At 40.8% G+C, this 15722-nt stretch overlaps 1 protein-coding gene across 4 annotated transcripts in view; it reads right to left on the bottom strand.

Moving 5' to 3' along the window:
• Pitslre (cyclin dependent kinase 11B pitslre) overlaps positions 1–15722 on the bottom strand; it is a 769596-nt gene that overhangs the window by 158772 nt on the left and 595102 nt on the right. For all 4 annotated transcript variants that reach the window (XM_068357118.1, XM_068357131.1, XM_068357124.1 and 1 more), the window contains one exon: positions 11387–11531. In XM_068357118.1, coding sequence (XP_068213219.1) covers positions 11387–11531 — 145 coding nt within the window. The remainder of the gene's footprint in view (positions 1–11386; positions 11532–15722) is intronic.

Here is a 15722-nt window from a genome sequence, read left to right as displayed (position 1 = left end):
CCAACGAAAGGTCTCTGTGTAAGGCTTTATGCAGAGGTTTGTACGGGGATTTCTCTAATTCCCGTAAGATCTTAATCACATCCCAGGAGGGGGTTTGACTTCTTGAGGAGGACAAGACTGCTCGAAACTCATCATCAAGGCTGAAAGTTCCTAAGAATCTGAGAGTTTCAGTCTTTTGAGTTTGAATATTTGGCTAAAGTCCGAGCGGTGGCCTTTACCGCAGTGACTGAAAGGGGTTTCTTGTTCCCTAGGAACACTAAAAAGTCTGCAATCAGGCGAATAGTGGCCTTTAGTGGAGCAATATTTCCCCTACGACACCACTCACTTTGCCTGGTAAACTGCTGCGGAAGACTTTCGGAGGTATCCAAAAAGCTGCTTCACAGTTGGTATTGAAAACCCTTTCTTTCGGAGGAGACGCTGGATAGTCTTCAGCCGTGAAGGGATATGTAATGTACTATGCTGTAGAATTTTCTTATGCGAAGTTGGCATAGCAGGTTTGATCATTCTGTAAGTTCTCTTGGTATTTTCATGAGAAGTTCCAGCAGGCCTGAGTACCACTCCGCTGCTGGCCACCTTGGGACCACTAGCGTTAATCTGACTCCCTTGGATGTTCTGATTCTGTTCAGTGTCTGGCAAAACAGATAGAATGATGGGAAGGCGTAGAAGTCTAGACCATCCCACGGGTGTTGAAATGTGTCTTCCATCACGGCTGCTTGGTCTGGGACTGGACAGCTACTGTATACACTGGGAGTTTGTGATTCAGGTGGGTGGCGAACTTGTCCAGAGACGGGGAACCCTACAAAGTCCCAAGTCTCTTCGCCAATAGAGGAAGCAAAGACAGTTCTGAACCAATTGTCGTCGCTTGACAGCTCAGATGGTCTGCAATGACGTATCTCTTCTTCTGGATAAACCTCTCCGAGAGATTGCCTGGGATTGTGTCCACGTGAAAATCTCTACTCCTTCTTCGTCCCCACCATTATCCCTACATTAAAGGGTAGATTGCCTGATGCGCCTTCTCCAAAGCCTTAGCTCAAAGGCATCCTATCCCACCAAACCTCTTCTCTCCATATCATCCTTCACCTTATCTCGCCATCTAATTCTATGCCTCCCTCTTGATACTCTCCCCATAACAGGTTCTTCCCAACCATTCATCCCCAACACGTGTCCACATCATCTCAGTCTTGACACTCTTATCATCTCAGTAATCTTTACGACACCTGCTATTCTTCTTATTTCATTAGTTTCCAGTCTTTCAAACTTGAGAATCTCTACTAGGTTGCATAGCAGGAGAGAGGCTAAACCTCCTGATTAAATATGTAGGTCACTACCGTAGAGTTGTCGCTCATCAATACCAAGGAGTGACCTGTCAGAGTCTTCGGGAAGTGGAGTAACGCTAGGTGTGCCGCTTTCATTTCCACTAAGTTTATGTCGAAGCTCTTGTCTTCTTCTGACCATAGGCCTGAGATCTGTTCATTTCCCAGATGAGTACACTATCCCTGATGAGAGGTATCTGTGAACAGCATGGAAGCATTAACTGTGGAGGAGGATCCTGAAGGGGTGTTCCTGCAAACAGATTCTCCTTGTTCAGCCACCACAGGAGGTCCAATATTACCTCTTGAGGTAGTTGCAGCTGGGCTGCAGGATGGTCTGAGACTTATGACCACTGGGTCTTCAGAGCCCAATGTACAGGGCGCAGATACGATCTCCACAGGGAAACGATTTTATCTTACGAGGAGAGGTGACCTAACCACTTCTGCCACATAAAGTCAGGCAAGAGGTCCCTTTCCAGGTAGGCTGCTGCTAAAGTCCTGAACTTTGCCAATCTGTCTGCAGCAGGGAAGGCAATGGCTTACACCAAGTCTATGTCTATGCCCAGATACATGATGGACTGGTTGGGGACGAGGCTGGACTTATGGAGGTTCAGCTGGATCCCTAACTCCTTGCAGAGATCCAGTAGTAGGTCTGTCTTTCAGTAGGAAAGCTCGAGAATCTGCCAAGAGAAGTGTCATCTAGGTTATCTCCTGAGCCTGATGCCCATGACATGAGCCCAAACTAAGACAAGGACAAAGACTTTGGTAAAGACGTGGGGGGCTCTACAGTAACCCGTCACATATCGCGGTTAAAGGGTACCAGAACAGACTGCGATAGGTGAAAAACCGCAAAGTAGGTCCCCTCCCTATTTTTTGAGTACGTACATTGTTTTGTGTACATGTAAATGTATATATAATAACAATAAGTGTATATTAACCCTATAAATACATATGTTATCATTAGAACAGTAAAGAATCATGTAAATAAAAATTGATAATGTAAATTATGTACAGTACATGAAATAAAGTAAGGTACTGTGTAAATACTGTAATATAAATACAGTACTGTATTTAATACATTACATATACTGTATGTACATTAACATTTATACATAAATAATGTATATATAATATAGTGTAAGTGTACATGTACATACATATGTAGATATAAATAGTGTGTGTGTATATACTGTAGATATGTTTTTAGAACTCTTTTATACTTATAACAAGATACGTAAATCACCTCTAACAATGACGATGATCTTGATAAATGACGATGATCTTGATAAATGACGATGATCTTGATAAATAACGATGAAACACCTGTGCAGTATGATGGAGATGAAGATGAAGATTATTTACTGCACAGGTTAATTAGAGCTTTACTGCTACTCAGGTGATGCCTCCTCATCAGTTGATAGAGGAGGTGGATCGTCAACGACAGCTTCCGATAGAGCTGGAGAAACTGCAGGAGGAAGCACAAGAAAACAGCTAAAAGTTCCACACGGCAAGACTAGACAACACAAGCGAAGCGAGAGAGAACAATGAATGCGGTCTCCCTTCGAGGCGCGCACAGCAGGGAGAGATGCTGGGTAAAGCGTCTCGGCCATTCTGCTTGCGAGATTCTGGAGCCGAGATGGCCAGCGAATCAGAGAGGTGGATTTTGAGTTGCGCACCATCTCCGTGTTGATACCTGATGTTCTACTGTACTCTCCCTGCCTTCTTCTAGCGCCCGCGTAACTTTCGCACCAATTTTTCAAATTTTTTATGAATATTTTTGAAAATCTGTGATGCACTGAGGTCGCAAAATGGCGAGGGATTACTGTAGACAGGCCAAAGCAAAGCACCCTGAACTGGAACAGCTTGTTTTGATAGGGTGACCTTACGTACTTTCTCGGGGCAGGATGGATGGAGACCTGAAAGTAAGCATCTTTCCGGCCTATGGTCAGAAGATAGTTGTTCTTCCTGATAGCCTGGAGAACAGAGAATGGAGTCTCCCTCTTGAATCTTGTCTGCAAAATTGAGAGGTTCAAGAGGGAGAGGTCTATGACAGGTCTCCTACCTCCCGTCAGCTTCTCTACCAGGAATAGATTGCTGAGAAAGCCTGGAGAGTCGTCGAAGACTTCCTCCACTGTTTCTTTGCTTAGCAACTTGGAGACTTACTCTGCTAGGAGTAGGTTTTTTTTATTATCCTTTCATAAAATATGGTTGGATCCAATTCCTGGTCAGAGGAGGTATACATTCTATGAAGGGGATCTAATACCCTGATTGATTGATTGATTGATTTAGAATTCTGTGGCATCCTGGCATTGAAGGCCTTTGAAGCCGATAGTTTGTTATTAAGAATAAAGAGAGTATTCAATTTACAACCATAAAATTGAAGATGTTCTTATAAAATTCAAATAGCTTTCAGAAGGCATGCTTCAAAAAGAAATCTAAAAATATGATATTTTAATTATAAAATAAATTTTTGAATATACTTACCCGGTGAATATATAGCTGCAACTCTGTTGCTCGACAGACAAACTGTACAGAAAAAACTCGCCAGCGATCGCTATACAGGTTGCGGGTGTGCCCAACAGCGCCATCTGTCGACCAGATACCAAGCTCTATGTAAACAAAGACTCAATTTTCTCCTCGTCCCACTGCGTCTCTATTGGGGAGGAAGGGAGGGTCATTTAATTTATATATTCACCGGGTAAGTATATTCAAAAATTTATTTTATAATTAAAATATCATTTTTAAATATTTAACTTAGCCGGTGAATATATAGCTGATTCACACCCAGGATGGTGGGTAGAGACCAGTAATATATGTTTACATTTTATGAGCTAAGAGTTTTTTATTTCATTTTAGGAGTTATCAAAATAACAAAAACAAAATAAATAGGTACCTGGTAAGGAAGTCGACTTGAACGATTACTCTGCCTTTTAAGTACGTCTTCCTTACGGAGCCTCGCGATCCTCTTAGGATGCTGATCGACCCCTAGGAGCTGAAGTATCAAGGGTTGCAACCCATACAACAGGACCTCATCAAACCCCTAATCTAGGCGCTCTCAAGAAATGACTTTGACCACCCGCCAAATCAACCAGGATGCGAAAGGCTTCTTAGCCTTCCGGACAACCCATAAAAACAACATTAAAAACATTTCAAGAGAAAGATTAAAAGGGTATGGAATTAGGGAATTGTAGTGGTTGAGCCCTCACCCACTACTGCACTCGCTGCTACGAATGGTCCCAGTGTGTATCAGTCCTCGTAAAGAGACTGGACATCCTTTAGATAAAAAGACGCGAACACTGACTTGCTTCTCCAATAGGTTGCGTCCATTATACTTCGCAGAGATCTATTTTGCTTAAAGGCCACGGAAGTTGCAACAGCTCTAACTTCATGCGTCTTCACCTTAAGCAAAGCTTGGTCTTCCTCACTCAGATGTGAATGAGCTTCTCGTATTAACAATCTGATAAAGTATGATAAAGCATTCTTTGACATAGGCAAAGATGGTTTCTTAACTGAACACCATAAAGCTTCAGATTGGCCTCGTAAAGGTTTAGTACGCTTTAAATAGAACTTAAGAGCTCTCACAGGGCATAAGACTCTTTCTAGTTCATTGCCTACAATCTCCGATAAGCTGGGAATATCGAAAGATTTAGGCCAAGGCCGAGAAGGCAGCTCATTTTTGGCTAGAAAACCAAGTTGTAGCGAACATGTGGCTTTTTCTGACGAAAATCCGATGTTCTTGCTGAAGGCATGAATCTCACTGACTCTTTTAGCTGAGGCTAAGCATACCAGGAAAAGTGTCTTTAGAGTGAGATCTTTCAGGGAGGCTGATTGTAGCGGCTCAAACCTGTCTGACATGAGGAATCTTAGTACCACGTCTAAATTCCAACCAGGGGTAGCCAAACGACGCTCCTTGGTGGTCTCAAAAGACTTAAGGAGGTCTTGAAGATCTTTATTGTTGGAAAGATCTAAGCCTCTATGCCGGAAGACCGATGCCAACATGCTTCTGTAGCCCTTGATAGTGAGAGCTGAAAGGGATCGTCCTTTTCTCAGGTATAAGAAAAAATCAGCTATTTGAGCTACAGAGGTACTGGTCGAGGATACAGAGACTGACTTGCACCAGTCTCGGAAGACTTCCCACTTCGATTGATAGACTCTAATGGTGGATGCTCTCCTTGCTCTAGCAATCGCACTGGCTGCCTCCTTCGAAAAGCCTCTAGCTCTCGAGAGTCTTTCGATAGTCTGAAGGCAGTCAGACGAAGAGCGAGGAGGCTTTGGTGTACCTTCTTTACGTGAGGCTGACGTAGAAGGTCCACCCTTAGAGGAAGACTTCTGGGAACGTCTACTAGCCATCGAAGTACCTCGGTGAACCATTCTCTCGCGGGCCAGAGGGGAGCAACTAACGTCAACCTTGTCCCTTCGTGAGAGGCGAACTTCTGCAGTACCTTGTTGACAATTTTGAACGGTGGGAATGCGTAGAGATCCAGATGTGACCAATCTAGGAGGAAGGCATCTATATGTATAGCTGCTGGGTCCGGGACTGGGGAGCAATAGATTGGAAGCCTCTTGGTCAGCGAGGTTGCAAAGAGATCTATGGTTGGTTGGCCCCAAGTGGCCCAAAGTCTCTTGCACACATCCTTGTGGAGGGTCCATTCTGTTGGAATTACTTGCCCTTTCCGACTGAGACAATCTGCTATGACATTCAAGTTGCCTAGGATGAACCTCGTTACTAGGGAGATGTCTTGACCTTTTGACCAGATGAGCAGGTCCCTTGCGATCTCGTACAACGTCAGTGAGTGGGTACCTCCTTGTTTGGAGATGTACGCCAAGGCCGTGGTGTTGTCTGAGTTTACTTCCACCACTTTGCCTCGAAGGGGAGACTTGAAGCTTTTCAAGGCCAGATGTACTGCCAACAGCTCCTTGCAGTTGATATGCATGCTCCTCTGACTCGAGTTCCACAGTCCTGAGCATTCCCGACCATCTAGTGTCGCGCCCCAGCCCACGTCCGATGCGTCCGAGAAGAGAACGTGGTTGGGAGTCTGAACAGCCAGGGGAAGACCCTCTCTTAGGTTGATATTGTCCTTCCACCAAGTCAGACAAGACTTTATCTTTTCGGAAATCGGGATCGAGACCGCTTCTAGCGTCTTGTCCTTTTTCCAGTGAAAAGCTAGATGGTATTGAAGAGGACGGAGGTGTAGTCTTCCTAGTGACACAAATTGTTCCACGGATGACAGCGTCCCTACCAGACTCATCCACAGCCTGACTGAGCAGCGTTCCTTCTTCAGCATCTTCTGGATGAAGAGCAGGGCTTGATCTATTCTGGGGGCTGATCGTCTTGTTGTTCAGCAACGTCCTCATCAGAAAGTTCCTCATCCGAAAACTGATGAGGAAACGGCAACGGAGTGGGCAACGTCTGGCTCGCTGAGTCCGGTCGCACTGGTGCATGCGTGACGGAGCCGGACGCAACATCATGGAACTGCTGCACAGTCTGTGAACTGTCAACAACCATGGGTGCGCGAGGAAGCACAGCGTCCACCCGAGACTGTCTAGACCGTCTGGGTTGTGCAGTCAACACCATACCGGGTTGCTGAGGTTGACGCATTGCGTCAAAACAAGTCACCTCTGCTGGTTGTTGAACGTCCTGAACGTCAACAACCACCTCCGAGCGTCGCTTAACGTCAACGTGCGGCTGGCAACCCACACTGGGTCGCATCGGTGGATGAACCACCTCAACTGGCAGACGCGAGAAGGTTACCTCAGCGTCAACAGGACGCACAACCGACCGGTCGGAAGGTTGTTGGCCAGAAGGTTCGGCAGCAACCTTCTCCGCATTAAAGTCCTCTATCAAGGACGCAAGCTTGGACTGCATGTCTTGCAGCAAAGCCCATTTAGGGTCTACGGGAGCAGGTGCGGCAACAGACGGGGTTAGCGACTGAGGCGGGTACCGCTTTCCATCCCTGAAAGCCTTGTTTATGCATGACATAATTGTACAGCAAAACTTCAAAGGCTCGAAAACAGCTGTGAAGTTGACCTGTAAAAAGCTTGGAGCGTCTCCTGGCCAGGCGCCAGGGAGAGTCTACGAGATTTGAGAAGTCTATCTGGGCAGAGGCATGAACTCCCAAGCCGAGAACTACTCTCGTGTCATATCAGACTCTCGCTCTATAAGCCAGTTTAAAAGAAGGGAAAGCAAAGGCTGTATCCCCCAAACTCCTCCTGGTGAAAAACCAGTCGCCTAGCAAATGTAAAGCTCTTTAGGAGAGCGAGAGAGCACTAGCTTATAAACAACGGCTTCGAAGTAGCTAGGCCTAGTGTAAGCTCTGACGTTTAGGCGAACGAGGAGCAGCAGTTACAAAAAGATCCGAACAAAGATCCTTAAAAAAATCATCATGATTTAATTAAAGTCCATAGAGGGCTAAGCAGCTTTAGGCTCCTCTCTATCTGACAGAGTCCTCAAGGGAATATCAGTAGGAGGGGGAACAGCAACTTCCTCATCTACAGGAACCTTGTCCGATAAAAGCTGAGTCTCAAGCAAGGGAGAGACCTACCGTGGTGGCAATGCTTTACAAGCAGAGTCCACACTCACTGGTGCATTAGTAGCGGACCAGGACGCAACGTCATGTAACTGCTTGACAGTCTGTGAACTGTCAACAACTGAACTGTCAACCACAACAGGTGCGTAAGGACGCACAGCGTCCACTCGAGACTGCTTTGACTGCCTAGACTGAGCAGTCAAAACAACTCTAGAATGCGGAGGTTGACGCACAGCGTCAAAACAAGTCAACTCCGATTGTTAGCGAACGTCTTGAACGTCAACAGGAGCATCAGCAAGTGGCCTAACGTCCAAATGCGGCTGAAAATCCACACGAGACCGCATCGAGTGTGGTTCTAAACAACCTGACTGACGTGACTTAGCTACGCCAACGTCAACAGGAAGCACAAAGGAACGTTAGGTTGGCTGAAAGCCAGGATATCGATGAGATAAACGGCTAGACTCAACGGACTAATCGGCAGAATAGTCTTCCATAAGGGAGGCAAGCATATTCTGCATGTCTTGCCGTACAACCCATTAAGGATCAACGGAAATGGTTTTGGTAAGAGACGAGGGTAACGTCTGTGACCGCAACACTTTGCCAACAAAAAAGACTCTCGGAGTCTGTGTTACGCTTTTGTTAGGCGGCGAGCAGTTATCCGATGACTGCATAGGGTCAGAGCTGTCCTAATGGCTGTAACCAGGACGCTGGACCTGTCCTGAAAGGACTGACTTTCGCTTAAGGGCTTCGAAACCTTGTGACAGGTTTCTTATGCGAAAAGCCTTCGGATGACGAGGAGAAAAAACGTCTCTCTCGTCTTATGGTAGGGGAGATCTTGGTAAGATACACCCGATACCATAGAGGGAAACGTCTGTTCGTTGATCAAGGCCTCTCGAACCCATAAGTCGTTCGACATTACTTCTCCCCTGGGTTTGGGAGCTTGCAAGTGGTCCCGGACTAGGTGAACGACAGGCACGAACAGACGAACCCTCGGACGCAACACTGTAACACTTAGCGCAATATCACTTTATCACTTCGATTTTCTGTTTTGCACTTATTTCACTGAAATCGAACTTTTACTGATTTCTACCTGAAGCACGCAATTCTACCCTCATCAGAAGGTAGTAATTGCGAAATCAGACGTATAATGCAAGCTCATTAATACCAGCAAAAAACAGAAAACATATTTTAAGATAAAAAAAAAAATTCAGTGGCTGGGGAAGAGACTAAACACTAGTTCCTTCAAAACTACGTTTTCAATCTCTAACCGCACATAGCCTGGGGACGAGAATAAAAACTAAAAACGTTTTATCCTTTCTCCCCGTACCGAGACTAGGGACGAGAGCAACTCGAGAACAACGTTACCCGCTTGAACGGAACGTTTTCTCTCCTCTCTCTCCCTCCGTCTCTATCTCTCTCTCTCTTTCTCTCTTGATTTCGCACCTAAGAGAAGAGCCCCATTACATTTCGTCAAAAAAACATGTTATTTGACCAAAGGAAAAAACTGAAAGGTTTTTCAATTAAAAAGTTCCTTTAAAATAGAATTTAAAACATTTAAGCTTAGAAAGAATGAACAAAACGTCAGAATCGATTTACTCTTTCTGCAAAGTGAAACCGTGATACACTCTCTCTCTATCGTAACGATAGAGCGCATGTTGAACGTCCTGAACGTCAACAACTGCGTAGCATAAATAAACTAAACGTTAGTTCATCTTTGAAAACAGTACGAAGACTATTCAAAGAAATTCTTTCATAAAATATTTCATTTAAAAAGTTTTAAATCCTTAGCTCTTTAAAAGCTATTTACGATATAAAGGGCTCAACGTTGATTAACTTCGGTTTCCAAGTTAGGACCGCCTACTCTCAGGAAAGGTCGCATATAAACAAAACATTAAAATTTATTTTTATGTTTATTATAAATGGAAAGTTAATCGAAGAGGAAAATCTATAATTAACTTATAACGTGATAAGATAATTACTACAAGCCTAAACACACTTCCGTCTAAGGGAAGGGTCGGCCATTTAAAAGTCAAAGAAAGTCCCTACTTTCTTTGTCACCAAAAAAATAAATCTATCCAAAACGAGTTCAAGATTTTAGATGAAGATAAAACACCTGCACTGCGAAAGCTCAAAACCAGATTATAGTACTTCACCAATATGATGTGAAAAACTCCAGTTTAGCAACAGCGAGTAAAGTACGTCTTGTCGACACGTCGACAGAGAGAAAATTGAGTCTTTGTTTACATAGAGCTTGGTATCTGGTCGACAGATGGCGCTGTTGGGCACACCCGCAACCTGTATAGCGATCGCTGGCGAGTTTTTTCTGTACAGTTTGTCTGTCGAGCAACAGAGTTGCAGCTATATATTCACCGGCTAAGTTAAATATTTAAAAATGGCATAGTACAACACATCCTGACCAGGAATCATGGCATGGATGAACCTGCTATCTTCACCTCAAGCCTCAAACAGATATCTATTTCTTTTTGGCGCTATCATAAATACCTCATTGTCAAGGGTATCAAACTGTGAAATTTTTTTGCTGAAATATAATTTTGCAGTTGTTTTAACTAAAACAATAAAGTTGTAGAAAAGGCAATATATAATCTTACAGTATGGTATAAAAAGAAATGATTAAAATTAATTCATTCTATAAATAGCTATTGTTATTATAAGGTATGAAAAAATTCATGATATAACTGATATGCTTTATCACTGCTGAACACACACACTACTTTTGAAATACAATAAGAATGTTTAGAAAATGGCAACAATCAACTTTAGCTGGTGGGAATATGAGAAAGGCCTACATTACTATGATGAATGTGTTTGCATGAATCACTGCCTGAATGTAACTAAACCAGTTGAGAAGAATTACAGCCAGTTTAAATGAATGACACTTATGACTAGGATAACTTAAAAATATAGTCAAGACTTGAAAGAAAATAAGAGTTGAATATAAACGAGAGAGAGAGAGAGAGAGAGAGAGAGAGAGAGAGAGAGAGAGAGAGAGAGAGAGAGAGAGAGAGAGAGATCTTCTTGCATTAGTGGGAAATGTGTTATGCTACCTTTCTAGCTTTAGCTATGTAATCTAGTTCTACCACCTGTGATTTGTAGGTCCTTTTTACAACAATAATCAAGTTACTCTTAGCTAATTCTTTTAAGGCTACATTGTTTAAATTGTTTACTGTTGATTTTATGCTTCGTGCTAGTGACACTAGTTTATTGCTATTCTTATCTTGATATTATGCAATGCAGTATTGCATCAGCCACTATTACATCAAGACAGTACATACCCCTAAACATTTATGACTTCTTTTCGTTTTGTTCATTTGAGGCCAGAAAAACAATAGCCTAATTGACAATCTGTCAGTCTTAAAGCCTCAATGATTCAAATGTCAAAAATGTTATTGTTATTATGTCATTTTGATCAGTCCCCATAATTATTACTAAAATAAAGAAGGTTCCGGATTATCCATTGCCGGATTATCGATGGCGGGCCTATAGTAGGAAATATAATTATAACGAAAACTACAGAAATAAAATATTTACTTTAAGTAGGGTGTTGACTTCACGCAATGAAGTAATTGGAAAACCTTCTTTTTCTTTTTCCATCTTCAGTCTCTTTAATGCCACAATTTGATTGGTTGCCTTCTCTCTTGCTCTGTACACAACACCGTAGGTCCCTTCCTCAATCCTAAAATTAAAAAAGAAACACCTTGAAGTGTGTGCAATAAACTTATTTTAACCTGGGAAAAGCAAAACAAAGTGTATTGCATAAAAATTTAATTACATTATCATTCCAAGAAATAAACTTTGTGCAAAATGACAAATTTGGAAGTAATTTGTATTTTTCTAACGATACAAACCTGAAACTAATTTTAGGGGTATTTCGGCGAAGCTGAAAGACGAGCCTTTAGATTTTAAGCAAGGGTTAACCACCCATTTGCTAGTTAGACACAAAGGTATTTTGCTCAACATGCTTAATATGGATAGAAAATATAATTAAGTTGAGACTGAATCTGCAATTAGTTTAAGATGAAGAAGAAGAAGAAGAAGAAGAGAAAAATGAACAGGATATGTGTAAGGATGCAGAGGATATCATTGATACAACATATGATGCGATTCAACAACATACATACGTAGAAATAGAATATCCTATGGAAGCAAATAATACAGTAGACCCAAGAGACTCTACCTGGACCTACATACTTTTAGGGAAGAGCAAGAACAAGAAAAAAAAAAAAAAAAAGATATAGTCTGCAGTTCACTGAAAAGGGGGAATTACAGATTTGGCAAAAGATGCTACTACAAGCATCCAAAGATATGCCATAATTATGAAATATGTGGTAAATGTGCATATTTAGACGGATATGGAGACGAATGCAGATCTCCATCCAAAAATAAGCAAAAACCTGAAAGAAGGAAAAGGATGCAAATTCAACAAAAAATGTCGATATATGCACCCTGCAACCATGAATGAAAGTCAGAAAACTCAGCAAACAGAAAAGAAAAATGAAACAAAAAAGAAACAAAAAAGCAAGCCGAGTATATACTGTGCTATGCACAAAAGGCCCCAAGGTATGATGCCTCTCAACCCGAATATGCACAATTAGAGCCCAACTACAAAAAATGCATCTAAAATGCCAGGGGTTGGTGCAGATATAGGGATAATTGCAGGTTTACACACAAAAATAAATATGAAGGCGAAAGAGCAAATATGATAGAAAAGTTGGATTTTTTAATGGCAGAATTCCTGGATATGAAGAAAAGAACATCATATCAGAACAGGAAGGAAGCATGGGAGAATCCATGTAATTACCAATATTAAACAATGGGGATGAAACACAAACCATAATATTGTTGAATGCACAGGCTTCAGTCACGAGTGACTCTAAAAGGAAAATAGAGTTCTTAGAAGAACTAACCCAAATTGAAAAAATAGATATGTTAAATATAAGTGAAACATGGTATTCCCAAGAGACTGGAAGTGACGACCAGATAAAGGGTTACCAAACATATAGATCAGACAGAACAAATAGGAATCAAGGGGGAACCGCAATATATGGAAGAGACATAAATCAAGGAAAAGTCTGTGAAAAATACAGCAACACAGAATGTGAATTGATTGCGGTAGAATTTGAATATGAAAAATTAGTGAATATTGTGGCCTACAGACCCCCAAATACTAATAATAGAAAAAATAGATGATATATGTAGAAACCATAAAGACTGGAATATACTCCTATCCGGAGATTTTAACTTTCCTCTCATGGATTGGAAAGAACGGATAGAAGAAAGTGGTTGTATATATACATATAAAAAAGAGAGTAATAGTAGCGCAGAAGATAAGAGACAGTTTGAAAAGCTTCAAGATATGCTATTAGAACAAAGTAAGCGACAAATAAACCACATTTCTACAAGAAAGGACAATGTCCTAGATTTAGCATTTGTGAATGAGGAGAATTATGTTAAAGAAATAATAGTGTATAACACAGGAATTTCAGACCACAATGTCATAGAATTAATAGTCCATTCCAAGGCAAGTGAACGCAGAGAAAAACAAAGCACAAAACGATGGGAAGGGTATGGAAAATATAATTTCTATGGTAAGAATATAAAATGGTCAGAAATAAATAAAGAATTGAACAAAGACTGGAAAAATGTATTGTAAGTGATAATATACAGGTAAATACGGATATATTATACAAAATACTGGAGAAAATTGTTGAAAAATATGTACCGAAAAAAAAAAAAAAATAAACATCAGACATGCATACCAAGAAACACAAGGATCTGATTTCAGAAAATCAGAAAGTGGAAGAAAAATTTTGCAAAAGAAAAAAATGTATGGAAAATGATGGATATAAAAAAGTAAGATAGAAAATGCAGAAAAAAAGATTATACGGTCGAAAGAAAATGAAAAAAGGGACTTAGAAGAAAGGACACTTCAAAATATCAAGAAAAACCCCAAAGTACTTTACTTCTATACAATAAAGATGAATAAAGGGAGATTAGAAATAAGCCCTCTAAAAATGGAAGGACGGTTAACGAATAAAAAAAAGGAAATATGCAACATATTAGCAGAAAAATATAAGAGTGAATTCACGCCAAGAATTGGGAATGAGAATAATGAAACAGAAACGAGAGAAGAAAATAGTGAATATCTAACGGATATAGATATTAATAAAGCAGATATTGTGCAGGCTATAAGCGAAATTGAAAACGGATCAGCGGCCGGGCCAGATGGAGTTCCAGCGATTTTGTTAAAAATAAAAAATGCACACACTATTGCGAAGCCACTTGCAATACTGCTAAGACAAAGTGTAGATATGAGCGAGATATATGTTAAACATAAATTAGCTTATATAACCCCTATTTTCAAAAGTGGATCAAGACTAGAGGCAAGCAATTATAGACCAGTTAGTCTAACATCACATATTACGAAAGTGTATGAAAGGGTAATAAAAAGAAAATAATGAATTATTTGGTTAAAAATAATTTGTTTAATATAAGTCAACACGGTTTTGTGCCCGGAAAAAGTACACAAACCCAACTGATAGCACACTATGAAAACATATAAAAATATGATAAATGAAATAGACAGATGTGGTATATCTAGATTTTGCAAAAGCCTCTGACAAGTTAGACCATAATATATTAGAGAAAAAAATGAGAAAGCATAATATTAAGGGAAAGATAGGGAAATGGATAAAAGAATTTCTAAAAAACAGAAAACATATAGTGGTTGCAAATGACGAGAAATCAGATGAAGCTCAGGTAATATCTGGCGTGCCACAGGGTACGGTATTAGCTGCACTGCTGTTTGTTATTATGATCTCAAACATAGACTGTAATGTTAAAGACTCTGTAGTGAGATTGATTAATTTAAAGTTTTCAGGCAACCTGACATCTAAGATCATTGACGCCGATATCATTTAGTCTCTTTCTCTCTCTATATTTATATAGATACGTATATATATATATATATATATATATATATATATATATATATATATATAAACATATATATATATATATATATATATATATATATACATCCGAATTTTCCAACATCCGAAGTAAAATTCGAGCAAATTTTTGACTCTACACCCGAATTTTATTTCGACACACGAAGTAAGCAATTTTCGTCGTACCGGTTGTATCCGAATTTTCCGACACGCGAAGTACAATTCGAACACTTTTCTACTCTACACCCGAATTTTTTTTTCGACACCCGAAGTAAACAATACTCGTACGCGTAGTCGGTGCTCATAGCGCCTGATGTGTTTATTATTTCCGCCGATAGAAGGCAGCACTTCAACCTCGGAGGGACCCTCAATTAGCGTGGCTTGGGACATTCCTCTGTTCTCTCGGCTTCGTGTGGTTGTGCCCTGTGCGTTCTGCTATTAACTGTGTTTTAATCGTGATTTTTAACGTTCATCCTTTTAAGGTATTTTACGTAAATCATGGGTCATAAAAGGCTTAGTTTCGCAAGTGGTAGTGGTAGTGGTGAGAAAAGGAATAAGGGAATGCTTTCTTTAGAAGTAAAGCAAGGAATTATTGAAAAGCATGAGTGAACTTGCAATAGGTTCGGCGCAAATAAAAGAGGTGTTATGAAAATATCAAGACGTGGTTGACTTCATCGACAAATACCATCCAAAGAAATTGCAGGTTTGTCGTGTAGTTGCGCAGTTTGATGATGTTTCCCTAACTTATTTTCGAAACATTCTGAAAAGCTGTACCAAGCAACTTTCTATCGATAGCTTCTTTAAAAAAACTACGAAGCGGACTGGTGAGGAAGAGGAAGGAAGTGGTTCAAAGAAAACAGCAAAGAGTGAAGAGAAAAAAAATTCAATTAATTTCAAGTGTAGAGAGTGAAAGTGAT

The sequence above is a fragment of the Palaemon carinicauda genome, chromosome 2, assembly GCF_036898095.1.
Source record: "Palaemon carinicauda isolate YSFRI2023 chromosome 2, ASM3689809v2, whole genome shotgun sequence".
NCBI lineage: Eukaryota > Metazoa > Arthropoda > Malacostraca > Decapoda > Palaemonidae > Palaemon > Palaemon carinicauda.
The sequence above is the reverse complement of the archived record's forward strand: the minus strand, read 5'-3'. Positions and strand labels throughout refer to the sequence as shown.